The 22308-nt window shown below is 43.0% G+C and overlaps 1 protein-coding gene and 1 long non-coding RNA gene across 5 annotated transcripts; one reads left to right on the forward strand and one right to left on the reverse strand.

Annotated features, from left to right (window-relative positions):
• Positions 1 to 1002: 1002 nt before the first annotated feature.
• LOC116066165 (sine oculis-binding protein homolog) lies at positions 1003 to 12985 on the reverse strand. 4 transcript variants are annotated; one of them, XM_031322054.2, is made up of 7 exons: positions 12666 to 12985; positions 9871 to 10000; positions 9365 to 9556; positions 8554 to 8705; positions 7149 to 7244; positions 5040 to 6935; positions 1003 to 2817 (listed from the first exon to the last, which is right to left on the reverse strand). In XM_031322054.2, exons 1-6 carry the CDS (start codon positions 12762 to 12764, stop codon positions 5049 to 5051), a joined length of 2556 nt encoding a protein of 851 aa, XP_031177914.1. In that variant the 5' UTR covers positions 12765 to 12985; the 3' UTR covers positions 1003 to 2817; positions 5040 to 5048. The 4 variants fall into 4 exon arrangements, with proteins under 4 accessions (XP_031177914.1, XP_031177912.1, XP_031177915.1 ...); XM_031322052.2 differs by having other exon boundaries at positions 5040 to 6956; XM_031322055.2 differs by having other exon boundaries at positions 12672 to 12984.
• LOC118493871 lies at positions 7302 to 21456 on the forward strand. The gene is made up of 3 exons (XR_004895921.1): positions 7302 to 7312; positions 10192 to 10195; positions 21352 to 21456. It is a non-coding gene; the product is annotated as an uncharacterized LOC118493871 (long non-coding RNA).
• Positions 21457 to 22308: the final 852 nt, after the last annotated feature.

The raw sequence follows: 22308 nt of genomic DNA on the forward strand, positions 1-22308 counted from the left end.
TCTTACCCCTGGAAAGTTGCCCCACGCTGGGATACCATATGGCCCCCTAACTACCCCCAATCACTGCTCCCAGCGAGCCCTCACCAAGCCGAAATTCCTGCTCTCTTATCTCATTCATCTGTTTTACAGTCACAGCTCAGGGCCTGGACAGACTTTCAGTATTTTAGGAATGCTGATGCGCTGCCTTGCAGACACGCTGGCACTAAAAATAGAAATTTACAGGGACCGCAGTGTGTCAGCACTCCATATTTACTTCCCCAATTCTGGATTATTGTTTTATGCGTATACTTGAAGTCAACTAATACAGGTAGCCTATACATTCAGATTCTACAGCACAACACAATACCAGTTCTTGGGTAAGAATTATATTAACAAAAAAAAAAGACAAAAAAAAAAACACTATAAGGATACAAGTACAAAAGACATAATAATTGAAAAACTGTTAGACCAGACCAGACCACAATGTTATGCTCTTAGAATAACTTTTATTTATTTTACTTTACAAAGAGGTCTCCACCAAAGCTCTCGGTTACTGAATCTATATTCAAATACAGACAACCTGTGAATAATCTATTCAGACATTGGGTTAAATGTTTGACAGGGGAGGTCAGAAAGTACCAATGAATTTCAGGCAAAACAGCAACATCATTTGTGACACAACATTATTTTTTTTGTCCAAAGATTTGATTACCACAAATACTGTATCAGGTCAGAAATGGCAATGATTCAAATGTGCAATAAAACCAACAATGGCAGTCTTTAACAATGTATTTGTTGGCCTCTGGCATCAGAGTAGAGGACCACGTGTTGACACCACAGCTATTTAGAGTGATGTCATCACTGACAAAGTCCCCTGACAAGCCGAGGATGACACTAACATAATGGCATGACCTGTGGTGAAGATGTAGGATGGAATGAGTGGGGAGAAATGTGTCGCTGCTTTAGGGTGCGCACACACGCGCGCACGCACGTGCACACACACACACACACACACACACACACACACACACACACACACACACACACACACACACTGGTAGGCATGTAGTTTTGGAATGATGGCAGGGGTGGGTCACATTTAGAGTTATTCTAGGAGTAGGACATGATGACTGCTCATCCCAGGGGACTGTTGAACTCTTCATTAAGAGGCATTGAAGGGCACTCTGGGTCTTCTTGACACTGCTGTAATGGTAGGCAACATTAGGATGGAAAGAGAAAATAATGGCAGCAAGATGTGGAGGAAAGCTATCTACTTGGCATTGGATATCAGTCGGCTGGCACTGAGTGCCGTGTTATGTTCTGTGTACTCATATGGGTTTCAGCAGGCTGCCTATGGACCTCCTGGGGCTTTCTTGTCAACTAAGGGCAGGTGCAAAGTTACAAAAGCAAACACTGCTCTCTAGTGGGGATACAGTATATAAACACTTAAGAGCTTCGGCACACAAAATACAATCATCAAAGAAAAATAAAATGAAGAAATAAAGCACTTTTTTGTGAAAATCTACAGATGCATAATCCATAAATTAATATAACATCAAATAGTATCTGTGTAGAGTTCAACAAGAAAAACTTACAGAAAATTTTACAATGGGACAAGTGTTGACAAAGCCTCGAAGTGATCTATCTGAATCAAATTTCATCAGGTATCACCAATAGCGGAAACTGTAATACTGATTGCTGCATACTACAGCATTGGACGGTTGAGTATAACACCACATTTGGTAATATTACCAGCCTGATTTTTTTTAGAATCGTCTGATCAGTTACATTAAAAAAAAAATCTGAATCAGGATCAGTTAAACTGTCATGTGCCATGAATTTTAAAGCAAACATGCAGGGCACTTGGTGCTACAAGTGATTCAAATCAAAGCTTTGGCAGATCAGGTGAAAGGTGAGGGACCAGCGTCATCAGGAGGACTTACTGTAAGTATTCACAAGCCATCTCAGCTACTGTATATCAGTAGGTGCCCACTCACATTTTCTAGTTTTACTTTGTTTTAGAGGAAGCAGAGGGAGCATCCTTTTTCCTCATGGTGTTATTCTGCTCAGTCGTCTGTCTTGACAGCACAGCCAGGCTCTTTCCACACAGTGTATAAACTGCCCAACGATGAAGTCTTAATCTGAGGAATCAAGCCTCAGAACTACTGTGTTACTGTGTGCCATATTTAGATTGGGCGGTGATCTGGAGGGGAGAAGGGTATACTATATTCCTGGCTGCCAGTCAAAAAAATAAAAAAAAAAGCTCCTGAAGTCTGAGTCCCCGTCGGCCAGGTAACCCAAAACCTGGAGTGGGGAGTCAGCGTGGGATATGGGGAGAGGAACAATGTGGCTCTTTGTGCAAGCCGGGCAGGGAAAACAAACCGTTTCCCCTGGAAAGAGATCATGTTCAGGCTCCATCTGAGAAGACCACACAAGGCTGATCAGAGCCCTGTCTGCTGTGTGGAGCAAGGAGAGGAGGAGGAGGAGTGCATCTGGGCAGCCACACCAACACATATACACAGACACACTTTAGGGCAATGTCAGACAGGGAGAAGATCTGAGATGCTCCATATCAAGCGCTCACTGAACACAACATAACACACTAGCCAGCAATACTCTTTGGTCCAAGACAAAATGTGTGACTGTGTTGTGTTCTTCCCACACATTGACTGGTGATAGTATGGCCATCTGGACTCCTTCCTGGGTTGGCACCCTGCTGGTCTACAGGCAGAGCAACACTCTGGTGGGCTGACAGGCTGGAGGGTGTTAGCACTGGCGTTGTCCACAAGAGGGCGTGGCACTGAATCTGGCACCGCCATTCAGTGTTAAACAGGGAGTCTGTTCATTAGGTGGAGAGAGAGGGAGAGCAAAAAAAAAACAGAAAGGAGAGTGAGAAATTGTGGTGAGATGTTATAGATTCTAGGCTAATTCTAATTTCCATTTCTAGGATATCTTATATCAACCCCTCTTGCTCTGGGCACTCATTCCTTAATCCACCTATTCCACATGAATGAGGCTTTTAGTCGTGTCAACACTCAGATAACTGTCGCACAGGGCACAATCAAACCAAGAACATCTGGCCTCTTTCTCTCTCACACACTAAAACAGACTTTCATTCAAACACACACATATTAAACGTAAACAGACACACACACACACACTCTCATGTAAGGGCCAAACCAGTGTTCTGTACTCCCTCTGTCCCATTGCGTTTCAGTTTCAAACGCTCAGCAAATACCCATGTGGTGGGATCGGATTACACGGGGCTATAAAATATCCCAAATAAAGGCAAGGAAAACTGAGACGAAAAAACGGGCTGTTTCCTGAGGTAAAGTCCTTCACTTGGCTGCTGATTCTGTCAGAGTGAGAGATTTTTTAAAGACTTTTAGCAGTAGAGACAATGGAACAGGACAGCACGGAGGTGGCGGGCTAAAGTCATTCGCATACAGCAGCCAGCTCCATTTACACACAACGCTGAGCCATAAATCCATCTGCACGACACAAGCAGCATGCTGTGATTTCATATGTATTGGTTACTAAGGGGACCGTGAAACCACAACAAATCACAAAAAGAGTAAATGCGGGAACTTATTTAGTGAAAGGGAATCTTGTAACTTAGACACAAAACAAAACACCAGGGGTATAGGATAAAGGTTTATGTTGTGAATTCTCTATCAACAGTCATAATTTTTAAACAGAACTACGACACTGACCCATGGCCTTTGGAGAGGAAAATGGAGAGAAAAGCAGGGCCAGTTGAAATTTAAACCACCTCTGTAATAGCAGCAGATTCATCTGAGGACATACAGTAACATGGTAACATGATCTTGTTATGGCGAGATACCAGCGTGTGAGAACGATGGGTGGTGTTACAGCCATTTGGATTACCAATCAGGCAAGTGAAATCAAGAGGCCCTTTGATTGGTCCAAAGTAAGGAGGATTTTCTGCAGCACTCTAACAACATCTGGTTGGAAGGGGACAGCGGTGGTGAGTGAAGAGAAAGAAAAGGATTGAAAGGGGAGAGTAGAGGAGAGTGCTAAACTCATACATGGAAGAGAGACGAGCCAAAGCCAGAACAGGGTGTCATTATGACATGTGTAATCGACACGCTCTGGCTCTGCCCCTGTGTTTTCTAGTGAAGCCCCAGAGCTCTATCACAGCTGAGGGCTGGCTCTCATATTCACAGCGCCTTATAGTCTGCCTGACAATCACCTCTGTCTCTACAGTGACCTCAGAAACATGTCTGCACTGCCTCACCATTCATACTGCAAGAAGCACATGACTTTGGGGTCACACTTAATCAACCTCACTTGATCTGTCTCTCTATCTGGGTGTCAGGTTGGACAGACCATCTCATAACCTCAATGTCAAGGTTTGATTTAGCATGAGCCATCTGTGCTTCACTTCTACCTTCTCATACATTGTAATCTGCTCTGGATAAAAGCATCAGCTAATTGGTAAAAATGTAGAAATCCCTCCCTCCCTCTTAAACAGACACCTACTCTATACATATCTTGGCAAAACTGACCCTACAAAACAGGCTGCCATGCAAACAAAGCATTGTGACTTTCAGATTGTGGTGAAGTGATTACCTTTCAAAGTGACTCTCACTGCCTGTGCCCTCCACCTCCTTCCCCTGTTGTAACCTTAGAGCCCAGAGGAGTGCCAGGTTACTGGGATTCTCTCTCTTTGGCGCCATGCTGTTTAGTGACCATGCGCATACTGAGAGACCTGTGATTAAGCTTGCCTCGTGTGTGTGTGTGTGTGTGTGTGTGTGTGTGTGTGTTTGTGGACATTTTGCAATCCATAGTGAAATGACATTTAAACATAATTACTGGTTTTTAATTTAACCAACACAGAATACCATGTGGGTGGGGTTTGCCACACAGAACAATGCAATAGGATTTAGTTAGCTTATGCAAATACAGTTAACTTGGTATACTCTTAAATGTACCTGAAATGCAGTAAATCCAACCCATGGGCTGCTTGGGGTATATCAGATAGAACAGCTAGTGAAAGCAATGCTGTCTATACTTTGCCTTGTAATATAATCTCTCACCTCCATCCTCTACTTATTCTGATCACGGATTCGTAGGCATCGCCTCTTTAGAGCTGGCTCCATCTCTCCAGCACTGGGCATATTAGCAGGGCTCCGCAGGCTACCCTTGTCCCTGAGTTTGGGCAAGAGCAGCGGGGTGGTGGTCCCCCCTGTCTTTGGCGCTGTGGGTAGGGCATAGGCATGGTCCTCATCAGGAACATGGGGGTCCTCTCCTACCTCCCCGACTACTGCTAAGGGCTCTTCTGACTGATTGACTGGGCCCTCAACTCGAATTGCGCCAACAACAGAGCACTTGTTTTCTTTTATGGCCTCGAGCTCACTGAGCACAGGGTCAGGGGGTGGTGCTGGTACTCTCTGGGGTAGGGAGGAGTCAGGACTGGCAGGTATGGATGAGGAAGACATCCCATTTGGACTGTGGTCCTGAGATTTCAGGGTAGGGGATGTGGCATCATATGGATGGCTGCTCCCTGTGGGGCTGGGTGGGGTGTGTGAAGGTGGAGTGTGGGAGTCCTGGCGGTGGTAGACAGTGTCATGTGAAGGGGACTGTAGTAGAGGAGGGGTGGGTCTGATGATGTCGTGGAGCCCTGATCTGGTACCCTGCCCAGTTCCTGACTCTCCCAGCCCTGATAGGTCCATCACTCCATTGGCACTGGGTTTCACTTGGGTCCTTTGGAAAACCCTTTGGATGACTTGTCGCTCTGACTGTTGCTGCTTATAGTCTGTCAGCCCCTCTGACCCTGAGGCTGAGCAGGGGGATTCACTGTACTGTGCTCTGGGGGAGGATGCTCCACTGTGGGGTGTGGATGTTGGGGATGGGAATGGCTTCTCTGATTTAACCCAATCTGTGTTGGGGACACTTGGTGAGGGGAGACCTTGAGTCAAGGTTCCACCCAATTTGTTGGCAACCAATCTGCTGTCCCCTTCAGGGATCCCTTGAGATGGTGGCCCAGTAGCCCTGGATCTACCCCTGTCTACCCCCTCTGGCACAGACTGGATAACACCACTGTGACTTGGAGTTTCTACGGTTGCCTTAGAAGGGACTGGAATGAGGATAGGAATGGGTATGGGGACAGGTAGGGGAACAATAATGGGATAAGGCACCAAGATAGTAGGATGGGGCAGAAGAGGGCTAAAGGAAGGAATACCATAGTTCATCATGGGAGGCATTGGGACAGGACCTCTTGGCATCATGTTCAGAGGAGGCGAGTGCAAACCAGGGAAGTAGGCTCCTGGAAAGGGATGCATCAGTCCAGGGGGATTCATGGAAGAGTTCGGGTGCTGCAGGTGAGGAGAGTGAGGGGGTCTGTGGATAGGGCTTGAAGGGGGGCCTGGGTGCCTGGGGGGGTTGGTAAGGGGGCTTTTCAGGCCCTGAGCATGAAGAGGAGGCCTGATGAAGGTCATTGGGATGTGAGGTACCGGCTGATGTTCCAGAGGGGGACGAGGATGAGGTGGAGGATGAAGGGGAGCAGGGTGGGGTGACATAGCTGGGGGAGGAGGCTGGATGGGTCTCTCCAGGTTCCTCATCCCAGATACAGGGATCTTGGAATTAGAAGAGGATGCCTCTGAGGGGGACATGGAGGTGGATTCCGCTGATCCATGGATTGGCGTAGGCCCTCTAGGGGAAATGTTTCTGTGACGAGCTTCTCCTGCACTGCTGCTGCTGCTCCAAGACTCAGGAGTGAGTAGCTTTTGCCCGGCCACAACGGTCTCCGTCCTCCCCTCCTGGCTGGTTGTGCTTGGGCTGGAGCTGGTGAGAGCTGCACGGGCTTCTCGGTAGAAAACATCCATCTTGTACTGATTCAGACACTTGGTGCTGCAGAACTGGAGTCGTTCCTCGCCAGATCCAAAGTCCAGGTATTCTTTAGTGTGACGGACATGCTTGCACCAATCACATACCTGTGGCACAGGGGAGAGAGACTGTGGAGGGTCATTGAAGTGACAGATCCTAGCTAAAAGCTTTGTAAAAATATAGAGTAATGGGAGAAAGAAGAATGCAAGTTACATGTGTATAAAACTGTTTATAAGTTGTAAATTCATCTAATTTTATAACATATTCATAATAATACTTTACACTGGAAAACAAAAGATACATTGATAGTGTCCTCTTACTCTGACATTGCTGTTTATCTTTAACAACAGTCTAGGCGAGTCCTCTGTATGGGGGTGCTGAGGGGATCTCTCACAGTGGAGGTCTTCGTCTCTGGCCTGACAGGGTAAAATCACAGTGTGACACACATGATATGAACCACTGTAACGCAGTTTGTCAGACCTGAGTTCAACCTACTTTTGATGGATCATTTCTCAAATCCATGATGATGTAACTGCAGCTGTTTAAAATCACAATGCTACACTGGAATAATTCTGTGGTCATTAAACCAAATTTGAGCTTCTACATAACAAGTGCAGAAAATAGCTTCGAATAAATCGCAATGTCATCAAGGTTAGAAGAAGTTTGAACTTCATGCATGGCATTTGCAGGAAACCACTGTGTTGTGAAACAGATACGATTCGACAACCAAGTAGGGAGAAAAGGCAGGTGATGTATTGTCATATTATTAATGGCCTTGCCAGTTTTAATATAGGAAATTCCTCTTGATTCATGTAAGCTGATCTGCTGCTGATCTGAGTGCTCCCCCATCTCTGTAACCCATTGAGTCGTGTTGAGTTACGAAACATGAGGCAGCTGAGGGTAAGGTATGCACAGAAAGTGGACACCTCACCCCAGGCCTCCTGGCCTTCCTCTCAGACAAGCAGTGACAAGCCAACGGCAATGCTTTCCTCTCCGCCTCCGAAAAACTAGAGGGCTTGTTGCACACAGTCTGTTCAGCCCTCCTTTTTGTCTCTGTTGTCGAGTGAATAAACCTGCCACAGTATAAACAACAGTGAGGGTGAAAGGCGATATAGCTGCTTGTCACACCGCACCTCTAAAAAGGGTATATCCATGTCATAATGGAAGGTGAAAAATCACGGCAATGTGCATCAGAGCGGTTCTTCATAGTTGTAGCTTTCCTGTCCTCCAGAGCAAAGCCACTTAATGGCTGGCCCCTTCTCCATTAACGCGAAACTGATACTAAGTGTCCTCTACAAACTTTGACCTCCCTGCCACCATTCCTATACTAGGTCCTCCATAATAACTAGAAAGTGTGTTCTCAGAGATCCTCCCATTTAAAACTCCTGTAAATGAATCAGTTATGACCTCACAAGATCAGGAGTATCTGTGTCTGAAGGTATGTTTACCTGCCACTTGATGCTTGGGTCTCCTGTGTATGAAGAGTGACCCAGCTGCCACAAACTCTGTCCATATGAAGTACTTGTATGTGTGAGCGCATGTGCATTTGTGTGTGAGAATCCACTGAACTCAACATTCAAAAATATAAAGACAAATCCACAGATCATCCCCATATAGATATCCTGATTGGTGATTTCACAAAAAGTGTACAAGCCACACCTAAATGTTTATAACTGCCGACAGTGATGCTTATATGTATTGTATAAATGTTTGTTTATCACTAACCTTATTGCGTTTGAAGTAGGCCCGTCTGCAGGCAGCAAAGCACTTCTCACTGCAGAAGCTCTTGAGTTCTGAACCCATACATAGAGAGTAGCGTTTTACCCCTTCCTTCTGGCACCAAACACACACTATCTGCACATTCTGTACATCTTCCACTGCGGGGAAAAAGCAAAAAAAAGTTTGAGGTCAAATTAATGAGTGCAACTCAGTTTCAAAGAGGTGTGTGTGGCTGGTCAGAAGGGTGAGCTTATAGAGGATTTCAACAGCCATAGTTCAAGTCTTTACCTCTCAATATCTGTGAACAGCTAAAGCTAAGTACTGTGTAACTATTTAATCTCACCAGAACTCAAGAGACATGAGTCAGTTGTGCTCTTTTTGACCAGGAACTAATCCTTTACCTAATTATCTGATCAAGTATATGTTTGAATAATGTCAGTAGGTTAGATAATCATAGGATCTTGGCACACAGGGCCTCCAACACTTCAGGTGGAAATTATTAATTTATGAATTAATTTGTCTAAGGGCAATATTCTGTTAGGGGGGGGCAGAGATCCTTCTGCAACCTGGTTATTTCTTATTATCTGCACCACAGCTTTGTGCGGTCCATAGGTTTGAATTGATTTTGACTCTGTACTTTGGCACATTGTAATGAAACAATGACTGAAGTTTAAGAGTTGACTTTCATTTTATGTCTGAAGGTGGTTTAATCAACATTGAGTGTACAGTGTACAGTGATTATTTGTGCATGTGTGACTCTGGAGGGAGCACTGCTACAAGATAAAATCACTTAATGTGTTGTCTGGTAGCCGACTACCTGCTGATGGCTTTATCAGGGGGACAATGACAGGGGCACTCGTGTGCTCCTTGGGGGTGGTCAGGGTTGAACTTGTTGAGGAGGAGGAGGATGAAGAGGAGGGAACACTGGACACTCTCTCTCCACTCTTCATGGCGAGGACTGAGTGACTGACTTTGGTGTCCAGGCTCTTGGATTTTGGCAATGAGTTCTCTGAAAGACATAAACATATTATAATACAAGGTATTTTTCATGTAATACAATAGCATAAATCCATGGTATGGCTTACATGATACTGTAATAACTTTTGCGCCCATAACAATGCACTACACTGATTTTTAGTTCAGTCGTGTTGAGAAACAATAGATGTATTTGAACGAAAGAAACCTGAGAAGTTGCAACTACAGGAGAGTATGTCTAGCAAATTTGAACAGTGACTCAATGTCTACACTGAAACCTGCACAACCTGTTAGTGTAAATTCAAGAAGACTCTGTTCTAACAGTGCACTGTCAACATCTGCCCTCACCTTTTAGCACAGACACATGCTGACGCCTCTCTCTGTAGTTTCTGATCTCGTTGGCCTCTGAGTCTCTGAGGTCTACCTTGTCGTAGCCGTACCATCCCAGAAGCTCGTTCATTGTGCTTTCTGCAAACGTCTGCATGAGAAAAATAAATCACTGATTAACGTTCAATGTAAAGGGATAGTGTAACTGCGCCATAGCCTGCATGCAAATGGGAAATTGTGACCATACATCTTAGGGTTGTTAGTGGAACTTTTTATCCTATGTTAAACATAATCAGACCTGCCTACTCTGAATCAATGCAAGGGATTCTTTCTCAGCCCCAGCCCAGTTGGGGAAATGAATATGGACACAGTGGAGTACAGTATGACGCTTTTTCCATGATGTAGTCAAGTTGTTTACTCTTGCTAAATCTGAGACGGAAAGGTTTAAAACCTAACACCAGTGTGAAATCTATGAATCATCCTTTGTTTATCTCTTTTAATTGGAAAAAAGAGGGAGAAAAGAAAACTGTTCCCCACAGATGGGATGTGTGGTCCCTTTTTTTTATTACGACCAGATGAAAAAAAAAAAAAAAACACAAAGGTCTCTCTCTTTATCCACCCACCTCTCTCTGTGGCTTTGGGAGAACCGGATTGGAGGAGAAACCTGATCTGGAACGGGCAGAAATCAGAGCGGGACACCCTACACCACAGCGAGGTCCCACGCTTCTCGGAAATGCCCCACTCCTCTCCCTTCTTCTCTCTCCAGTGTCCACCTCTCTCTCTCTCTCTCTCTCTCTCTCTCTCTCTCTCTCTCTCTCTCTCTCTTTCCCTGTCCCTCCCCTTGCCTCTCTTTCTCTCCTCTGCCTCCCCCCTCACCTCCCATCTTCACCATCCTCTCCTCCACCCCTCCACCCCAGCACCTTCCAGCCCTGACACCCGACACAGCGCTGCCTCTCAGGTTTCACCCTTTTCCAGCACAGCCAGTCTGCTGTGGTGGTGTTGTAGTGCTGTAGTACTGACTGCACATTCTTTCCCCTGCTTTCCTCACTCCGACCTCTGCTCTAGGGCCTCAGAGAAATGGATCTCTCCCTTGCTTGCTCACTTTCTGCTGTGTGTGTGTGTGTGTGTGTGTGTGTGTGTGTGTGTGTGTGTGTGTGTGTGTGTCTGGGAGAGTGTGTGGGTGAGTGCAAGCAGTGGTATCATATCCAGCTAAATATGCCTAACGATGATTAAAGTTAAGTATCCGGTGTCTGGTGCTGCGCTCTGGTCTGACGTGGAGGGAGTAGGTTCGAATGTGGTGTTGAAACAGATGTATTACAGAGACAACACTAGACTGGACCTCAGCTGAGCTAGAAATCAGTTTTCCTGCCTTCCTGTCTGTCTTTTTTTCTCATCCTTTCCTGCCATTTTGTCATCTGACTTATTTTAAAAGGTGCACATCTCTATGACTTCACAATTTACGTCTATGTGATGTTTCTCTCCTGTATGCATACAGCTCAGTGTCATTTACTCTCTCTGTTTTCTTGTTAACGAAAGACGGGCAATTTTTTTTTTCACCCAGCCCTCCACTTCCCACAATGTTGTTTTTGTTTCTTTTTGGCAGTTCAGACAAACATCTGCTTTGTGAGAGTGACAAGCCATATCCCAAACCACAGAAAGAGTTGCAGCCAAAGGCAACAAACCGGGGCCGACCCTGAGATTCAGCCCAGGCAGGCTCACATCAAGCGGGGATAGCATTTCACATGTTTTGATTAAAATTAGTTAAGTTGTAACACTACACCTCCCCTGGATATCAAACGCTACAATCCAAACCACTTACACAAAAAGAGCACATTTCCTCTCTCACGAAAGGCCAGAATCTCCTCCCCCCTAAAAAAAACGTACTTGTCTTTTTAGATTTTGGAGCTCCTGCTTGAAGGAGCTTCAGATATCCCTTACCACCACAGTCAACACTCTCAAATAGCCAGTGTCCAAACCCAAACAAAGCAGACAATCCATGGATTATTAGACTCCATGCTGTAATAGGCTTATAATGGTGGGATGGAATCATGTCTGTTACTGTGATTTAACTGTGACTGTCCTTTAAAGCAAGCAGCAGAGGGGAGATTATTAAGGGCATGCCCTAATGAGCATTATCTCTGAATAGGAACTTTATGTTGGTGTGATATTTACATCCTTTAAACTTGTGTGATAATGCTTAAGTGTTTTCCCCAGTGTTAGGCTGAGGTAGGCTATTTAAAGGATAGAAATGCCCTCTCTCCTTTGGAAGGCATGAGGGCAAGTCTCTGTGGTACAGCAAGTGTGCGCACCGCAAAAGCGGGGAAGAAGTGACGCACATCTGGATCTCCACTGGACATTATGGTGTGCGCGTCCGGCCACAGCTGGCCTGACATGGCGTCCCTATAGGCAAAGGCCAACGTACTCTTAATCACTGCGAAACATCTATAATTAAAACGTCCTGAATCTCTCTGTGTGTGACATTTTGAGTTTATGTTTAGAAGACATGTTTATTATGATTAATGTATTGTACTCACAGGAGTGCAGACTTTGAAGATCCCAGTTATTTCTTTCTAAATATGTAACTAAAGTGTCTTCATGAAGTATGATTGCTTAAATAAAAGACACAATGAGCGCATTCACTGAAAACAAACACAGTACGTATGATTATTTCCAGCACTGATCTGTGCGCAGTTGACTCTCTCTCTCTCTCTCTCTGCCCTGAATAGGAAGACGTTGTGCGCGTACAAAAGTTATCACTCGGTTAATAACACGTCTTATTTCTTAAAAACTAATCTAATATTGGCACACAAACTTACTCTCACCTTCATCTCCTGGTTGATCTCCCTCTTCACAGGGTGCGCAGGTTTCCTGCTGCGTTTATTTTCCGGTGGTCTCCCTTTCTCCATCTCTGGCATAGTCCTGGCCCGGCTGGATCCGATCCGGATCAGTGTTAGTGTCAACTGGAGGCTTTTTAGCGGAGTAGCTTAGAGTGAATGCTGTCACTCCCGGTGACAGCGACTGTCATTCCCGGACGCCTGAGTCCCTCATCTGGGGTTTCACACCATTCGAGTCCACTGAACATGCGTGCGCTCCGGGCTGGAGGCTCCGCCGCTGAACAAAACTCTCTCTTCTCAAACACTGTCAAGTATCTGCAGGTAAAAAAAAAAATAAGGCTTCCGGTTTGGACTTTCGTAGTAAATGCTTAATTAAAGGAACGTTTTTAAAATGCAAACGTTCACCAAAGATTCATAATTAACATGTTAATTATGGAACTTTAGAATGGGTATGAATTGAAACTAAATTAAAATGCTTCAAGTATTTATGGCCAACATGCATCACTTCAGTAGCCTAACGAAAACGTTGCTGATGTGAGCCATTTTTGTCAATGTCAAATAACAATCCCAATTAAAGTCCAATTGAATATTAAACAAACCAGAGTAAAACTAGCCAAATGTATCTGATGAAAACTAAACTGAATTCACTGATTTGTATGTTATTTGAATGTTGCAGCATTTGTAATGTTCAAACACGCACTACAAATAAATGCTGCACCATTTCTTTTAGTAGGCTATTATACTGTAGGCTATATAAGTTCATATTGTAAGCATCACATCTTCACAAGTGCACATCTTCGAACTAAAAGGGGGGTATGCTTTGCTCCATTATTTGTGTATAGACAAAAGTTTGATGCTCTGTGACGTCTTCTGACGCAATCTATTTTCCGCTTTTATTATGAAAACAGTCGCGTTGCTTCCGGTCTGATTCGTGCACTTTCTGTGTAACTTGACGCTGCCCTCTCCGGATTGGGAAGGGAGGGCCCTGTGATTTGATGTAACCCAATACCTGGCGCCCACCCCTCCCAAATCTCAACAGATACATTTCATAAGGAATGCAAAGACTGTGTTTTATCTGAGGGGACACAGTACAAACACGGTCTGTATAGCCTATTCTCGTCTTAAAATAAAGAGATGAAAAGAAAGCTGTGAGTTAAATGATAGCATGACAGAATGTATAGCTTTCTCAAATGGCATCTGTTTGATCAGTGTCTGTGTGTGACATTGTGCGCACTGCATAAAAAAGCTTGAAATGTCCACATTAGCCCCCTAAGCTACCTTTGCCTTAAGAAAATTAGACCTACCACATCTGAGGGCAGGATTTACATAGCCTTTGAGGGAGGTGTGTGTCCTGTGTCTGTACGCAAAACATTTGCCCCATGGTTAATTATTTGTGATGGTAAAGGCCAGATTATATTACAATATGATGTAATAAGGCTATATGAAAAGATGGAGAGGATAGAGTTGCATTCAGTAACATAAACAAACATCAATGTTTGTTGGAGAGCTTTATTTTATTTTACCACTATTTTACTATATCTACTGCTAGCCTATAGGCAAATCTGTTTTATTCCGAACGTCCCCATTTTAACCAACATCAGGTTAATAGGCCTACTCCTACTTATTGTGATGAGTTTAGGTCATGTCATTACCAAATATGTAGGCAAACTGGGCTCTAGCCTATTGCATCCTAAATGCATTGCAGAACTTTCACTTGGTCGCTATAAACCCCATGCAGAGAGACAGACAGGTAGACAGACAGGCGGGACGTGAGGGCTGTTCCAGAGCCTCTCTCCTCCCTGTTTCCAGCCGCCCTTGGTCTGCTCTGGTTGGTTGGAGGAACCCAGGGACCACGGCTCATGTAAACAGAAACCCGATCCAGTGCACAGGGCTAGTGTTTCGCCCCCTCGTACACCCGCTGATGATACCCGATCCGGCCCGGCTTTGGGAACAGGGCTTATCTGATGCCTCACAAAAGGCCCCACTCTCCGGCTCTCCATAACAGCGCACATCTGGTGCCTCTGCAGGGAGCGCTGTCCCTTTAGCTTCCTTTGGGGGGGGTGAAGGCGGGGATAAGACCGTCTCACCATTCCCCTTAGAAATCCACTTACACAAATGATAGAGGACTAGAGACAGCATTTTATAGGTCTAAAGTTTCAATCCCAACATCTGGACCGAATCATGAAAATTGGCCACTTTAAAGACTTTCATTGTTTGCATTATTGCCCATGGATACATGATTACAGTTATTTTAAACTGTAATCATGTATCCATGTGCACCCTGTCAATTTAGAAGATGATTGAACATGTAGTCTTCACAGAGGGATACACGATTCACTGTGGTTTACAGTAATGTGTTTGACCATTAGGGGGCGATGTCTACCAATTGGTTTTGCCAGTGAATATTGCCTGGTGTTTTCCCAGCATCAAATTACATGCAAATACAGTCATGATAAGGACATCTGTGTTTCTGGCTCAGTGACCAAATAAGTTGACCAGTAGCATAAACAATTTAACTGCAACGTTTGATTAAGAACTTTAACATTTTCATCAACAGTAGGCTACTCTAACATATAGCCTATAGGCTACACTACAGAAACTAAATAATCGAATCATAATCGAACTATGTTTGATCGTATGCCTACTAAACTGTAGTTGTACCCCCTCCCTAATTTTGTGTTACTGTAGTTTACTGTTTATTAGCCTATGTAGGCCTATCTTTTTCTATATCATAGATAATGCTGTATAGATATAAACACGTAGCTAAATAAAAAAGGGTAACGTTACACACCACAACCACAACAACACACAAACTACTTCTTACGTAACGTTACAAGTTGTTGCTAAATATTTACATCCACTAACGTTAACTGTGTAACGTTAGCCCACTGACAAAACTACCGTTATTAGCTTAATATGAATTGTTTTGGCCTTTTGGGTGAAGAGTTAACCTAAATACTCTAGCGTAAGTAATAGCCTACTGTCAACATATCTGACCTAAAACTTAATGACTCCAACGGTAATCAAATCAGCCATATTCCACAAAAATAATACAACGTGGCTAGTTACTTCAAATCAAGAAACTTAACATGAATGTCAGTAACATTTGACATTATGGGTAAGTAGGTTAGGTAAGCATAAATGGGATATTTCCATTCCAAACTCATTCTAAAACTGAATACTAAGTTACCTACCCTGAAACACACATTTTTCTTCATGTAGGCCTATGCAGACAACTAAACCTTTGCTATGATGCTGTATGCTAGCTTGTGATGCCCATGGATGTATTAAGTATAGACATATACATAAAATAAGGTATTAAGGGAACACCACAGTCACTTCCTGTTTACATAGTCAATTGCTCTTGATTGGACAGATGTCTAAGCAACCGATTTACACATTACTAAAGTCTTAGCTAAGACTTTTCTCTATTTTAGTAGCAACCCAATTGAGAAAATCACAAGTTTAAAACCAGCTAGTAGTTAATAAAAACGTAGGAAGGACTACGTTCAAACTTATAGTAATGGATTTATGAATACCTGGTGCAATACAGTGCTGAACACTAACGTTAGGTGTCGCTGTTGCCGCAACACTTATAGCCTGACACAAGAGCTTGTTCAACAGGTTGTATTAACTTTTCTGTTTGCTCTTTCTTCATCTTTCATTTGATTTATGTCACTTTCTTGCTAGTACAAGTCGAAGTGAAGCAACAGATTCAGAGTTTTATCTGTTAAAATATATTGACATCTCAATAATCATAAAACCAATGGTAGCCTGAATCAAGCACGAATCATATTACCATGGCAACATAACGGTGGGAACAGTGTGCAGGTATCCTAAATAGGTGATAGCCTAACTCAGTTCGACTTCCTTTGTGATTAGGTGAAAGTGGATTATTCTCAACAAGGAGTCATGCCGTCGAGCAAGGCATTTAAACATTTGGTAGGAAAGTGAAAAATGTGGGATTTTGAGCATGCGCGCCCAGCTGACTTCCCAAATGTTTTAATAGCCTATACAATTGGCCTAAAGTGTGTCATCGTTTCCGCAATTAAAGTTCCTGTCTCCAAACTACTTTCCTTTATTATATTACATTTCTGTATGACTCTACACTATGTCCGGGACTCTGTCAGGATCCTGTGCTACGTCACAGACATGTAGCTGGTATAAAAAGCTCCGTCTGATGCAGCGTCCACATAGAGAGAAGCAGCGTCTGCGGGCAGCCTCCTCCACTTGGCCAAGTTACTGCAAACAACAAAAAAGACAAAAGAAAATGTCGAAAATGACGATCGTTCAACTTGGAGTGATTGTGTTCGCAATATGTTTATCAACACAGGTATGCTGACACACACACACACACACACACACACACACACACACACACACACACACACACACACATATATATATATGTTTAGTCATTTTTTTTGCTGTAAAATTGATTTTATTCATTAGGGGGCTATCTTTATTACGGATGTTAATGATGTTCGTAGACGGGTTTTACACGCTAATAATCGGTTGGTGTGATGGTCTGGATTACAGCAGGCTAGACGTGAAGATCTCTAGGGAAATTAACATGATCCTGAATTCCAGTCAGTCGATTTCTAAATTGGTGTTTGTGTTTAATTAAACTGTATTCCTGTATTTAGTCATACCATTTTTTTTCAACATGTATATTGAACCCTTGATTAGCGTGCACTCAAGTGAATTAATGATTCAGGTGCAGTGTTATGTCTACCTGTGCAAAGGTGGGGAGAGAATCTAAAGTTTCTTTTCGGTGCGCTGAACGAAACCTGATAGGCACGCGCAGAAACTGAGGTCTTTTGTTAGAAGTTTTTAGAATGTAGCCTATATATATTATTAGCTACGTGAGTAGCCTCAGAAATAACTGTAGTAATAATTCAAAAACTTTGTCAAGATTAATTGACATTTGAATTGATTTGTAGTGTTTTGGAATATATTTTTTGTTCATGATCTCGTATGCTTCATTCATATTTCCTTCCTGTAAAAGTTCAACGTTCAGGTCATTTGCAGTCTAAAGTATCTGGTATTTATCATCAGTGTATTTCCTCATGTGGCGTCTAAGTTCAGCACTGGGAGGCTTTGTTTGACAAGTTTGAAACTCTCCCCATCCCTCCATCCTCCATCCTCTTCTTCTTCTTCTTCTTCTTCTTCTTCTTCTTCTTCTTCCAACAGGTGGTCTCCCAGAACAGCACAAAACCCACAGCAAACTCCACCTCCACCTCCAACGCCACCACCATGGCTACAAACACCCACAGCAGTTTGGCCAACACTACCAGCCCTGCTGGAGCAGGCGTCTCACTGCACGCAGGCACAGTCTCCTTCCTGATCCCCGTTGTCATGGCAGTCTCTCTCCTGCAGAGCTACTGTTGAAGCCCTGGACCCCACATCCCACTCTTCTCTGCCTCAACACTCCTCCTCACCCCTCATCATCCCACCCAGTCCAACCTTACTCTCCTGCTCTTCACCACCTAACATGGATAACATGGATGGACTCCACAGGCTTCTTTGTCCTCCTTAAGTAATGATAAAATGTGTTTAATTCAAGACATTTCTTTCAATAAAGGGGGTTTAACCTTCAGGTGGAGAGCATCACCAAGACCCCCTCAGCCCCTTGCATGGAATCGAAAGGAATAGCGGTTCACCCAGCTTCCCTTTTGGCTTGCGTTTCCATAGTCACATCATCACATTTTGGAGATGCTCAGGGCTGTGGTTCTCATGTCTCATGTCTTAATTGAAATGTGGACCACTTGAGTGTACAGAGGTTCTTTTTGTGGCACCTGGCAATCAATATCAGAATGTTTTTTTTTCTGTTAAGTTAAGTTTGGCACATACAGTAGGGGATTTAAAAAGCAAAAAGTGTAAGCCAGATGACATTTAGTTGGGTTCTTTCATAATTTGGCTCTTCAGTCTTTTTATTAGAAATGTCAAAAGAGATGTATGTAGCAAAGAAGTTGCCACAACACTTGTGTCAGTTTTGCCTTGTAATTTTTAAAGAGTTGTGGTCTTTTACAATGAGGGTTTGATTGACACTTCCCCCCCCTTCATACATGGGTTAGACCCAGGAAATGACTCTATGTGTAACCATATGGGAAGGCTTGATGTTAGATTTATATTTCCCCCTTATAGTTTATATTTTGTATAAATGGAAATGTTGTACTGTTTATTGGGTATAATGGAAGAAATGACAATGTACAATAAATTATGAAAACATATGACAACTGTAATTGTTTCTTTGATTCGAATTTTGTTAAATTTGTGCCAAAATGTTTCTTTTCTGTGGAAGAAGCACTTACTTACATTTTAATTCATCATTCATCATTACTGAGCTGCCAGGCAGTCTAGACGGGCAACTGCTGAGCTACAAGCCAGAGATAGACTCAGCATTCCCTGATGCCCCCACTGATCTCCTCTGGATTAGTGCCAGAGCAGCACTGACTGGATATAAAACAGTATCAGCCTCTATGGTATTCTAGTGATGTACAAAGTCTAAACAAGCATGCGTACAACACAGATTATGATTCTTCATTTTTGAGTCGAGAGGTGAAAGGTGTTAGCATTCAGAAACCTGTTATTTCAGTCAAGAGTTTGAATAGCATTATTTAGCCTTTATCCCCTGACTGGAAGAATACATATTAGTTTAAAGAGGCCCTCAGGGAATACAATGTCATATTCAATTAGGTGTTTAAACAAGTTTGGCTTTTCGCTGTTACTCAAGACTGTCTAGTGCTGTCTGTCTTCCAACAGCTGCAGAGCATGAAAAATATCTGTAGAAACAAACACCAATATCATTAGGTTTAGTATGAATTTTAAATGAAATAAACTTGAAATATACATACTGGGAGAAGAGTTAATCTTAAAATGGAATTTGCACTATTGGGAAAACGTTTTATGTAGTAATTTGCCAGTATGAAAGTATGATATGTATTATAAAAAAGCCAGCTGTTTTAAGATTTTTACATGTAGAGTAATACAGCGGAATGAGTTTTACGCAGTACTGTTCATTTAACAGAGTTTGTAGCATTTTGGAACAAATTTCTTCCCATTTATACCTTCACAGTGCACACATTTTAAACATTACTTTGTATTTTTTTTTACCACTGATACGGCAAGCAGTCAAGTTAAAGTATCTAAACTAATCAACAGAAGCAAAACTACCAAAAGCACTACTGTACGTGTGTTTTGGGTGATCACTGTGATAGCAGAGTGAGCATAGCATGCAGCTCGGAAATGCCTCAGCACCAGTAAAGCCAGACTCATGACTCATTAGCCCAGCCTATTGTCTCTCAATCCTCTCTGCACTGTTAACCTCTCCCTACACAACGCCATCTCTCCACCATCTCCCCGCCATCTCCCCCGCCATCTCCCCTCCCTTTTAACGTCCCTTTTCCGGATCTATCCATTTACTATTCTCCATCACTCTGGTCTGCAGGGACTGTATATATGGGTTCTAAAAAATGACTAAGGGTTTTCTTTTCCTAAATCCTGTTGAAAAAAAATGTTGTTGCAAGTATCTCACTTTTATGAGAAAAAAATATTGTGTAGTAGGTTTAATTACTACCTTTAATACACACTGAGGATCCTGCCCTTCTTTTTTAAAGAGCTGTGGAGTTTACAGACATTGAGAAAAACACAAATATATTTGCATACCTGAAAACACTCTACAATCACCAATTCAACATCATGCATTACAAGCTTATGCAAAGGCAGTGCTTCAGGTCATGATGCCATTTACTCCAGGTATATAGAGCACAAAATCTAAAAGCAGCCTTTCCTGCATCACTGCCAACCTGACAAATCTGGAGCACCAGCCAGTCCTGGGAGAGGTCTGGTAAAACTTCAATTCCATTCAAAAAGAAACTCAAATCTAAATTTTCTTTGTGGAATTACTTCACTAAAACCCCTTTCTTTATACTTCATGAATAAAAATGGTCAGTCAACTCACTCTGTGGTATTCAATGGATTGGACAAATGCAACAGGCATTTCTGGTAATACAGTAATTCTCTAAAAACAGTCAACATGACATTTAGGGGCTTAAGTGTGTAGGTGGCTGCATATGAACATCGGTACAGTCTCAAACAGAAGGAAAGGTTTCTTTGTTCAGCACTCAGTGTACAGCACGTACTGGAATTGCTTTAATAACATTTAAATTAATCTGCAAATGGGTAATACAGCATGTTTGCTCAGAGTTTCTCTTGCTACGAGCTGACATTTAGAGAGGTAATATTTGAGTCCTTTCAATTTATGGGAGATGGGCAATATATCATGCACACCTACACACTATATTACATGCACGTTGGACCTACATATTGCATGCCTGACTCTATCAGATAATTCTTGATTGAAGTCTACTGCAGTTTTTGAAGCCATTACAAGTAGTGGTGTCGTTGTATTCCATTGTAGCTGTCCATGGTCCATTGTTCCCTGTAAATACAGTACAGTACATAGCTGAGTCTGTTCTATGAAGATGGGTCTCTGAGAGCCAAAATGAGAAGTAAAACATCTCTTATAAAACTTTCATCCACAAGATTCTCGGTTTATCAGTTTTGACCACAGATTGCTGAAACATCCACTTAAAGGGGTGATAGAATGCAAAACCGATTTTACCTTGTCATCGTTGAATAACGACAGTTTGGTGGGTAAATTCAGTTCAGTTCAGTTCAGTTTATTCTTTGTCCCAGAAGGGCAATTTGTATGCAGCAGGAAGACATCACATGAAAATATACACCACAAACCACACAACAATTAACTTACTAAAAAAAAAAAAAAAACACATATATAAACAAATAGGACATACATAGAACCTCATAATCCCATTGACATTCCTTTCCTCTGCAAATCTCACAATTTGAAACTGCCTCTGAAAATGGGCAAATCTCAACGAAGCTAATAGTTGACGTCAACTTGGTGGCTCCTCCTTATTTGGCTCTAGTCTCTATCTTTGTCACGCCCCAACATTTACATAGGCTACACCTCTGATCTATGTAGAGGTCAAATATGGGCCATTTTACGAAAATTGATGGCTAATTGCAAATTTTGTCCGACTGTGTCGGAATTCAGCGGCCGGTGCTGCCTGGGTTGCTGCCTCGCCGCCCGGCCTGTCCTCTTTCACAGACCCCGGCCCACAACGCTGACTTTACGCGGGTATGGAGCACCGGCCTTTTCTGGGTTAATGGACTACCAAACACTGCTGCCCTGACAGAGCTCCAGGGCCTGCAGCTCCCCTCTTCCTGCTAAATGGCCGGTTTGTGTGAGTGAGAGCGTGGTCAGCGAGCTTGTTACACCCGCAATCTCTTACCACAGGTTCCAGTTAATCTTATAATGGATATGTGTGTTGATAAAATAAACGCCTCTTGTCCGCGAGTGAGCTGGGGAGCTCTATCAATGAGAGCTAGCTTACCTCCTCCTAACGAGACCTCTGAAATTCACAAAAATGCATTAAATTGAAATCATGTTAAAAAGTGTTAGCTAAGCTTTGTAGGACCTTAGGGTAGCTGTGATATACATGCTGTGACAACATTCAAAGTGTAAATATACTATAGTTATGCCGAAAGTGTAGCAGCGATCTTTTCCCATAGAAATGAATGGCACACATAGCCTAGCTAG

Source organism: Sander lucioperca, chromosome 19 (assembly GCF_008315115.2).
Source record: "Sander lucioperca isolate FBNREF2018 chromosome 19, SLUC_FBN_1.2, whole genome shotgun sequence".
Classification (NCBI taxonomy): domain Eukaryota; kingdom Metazoa; phylum Chordata; class Actinopteri; order Perciformes; family Percidae; genus Sander; species Sander lucioperca.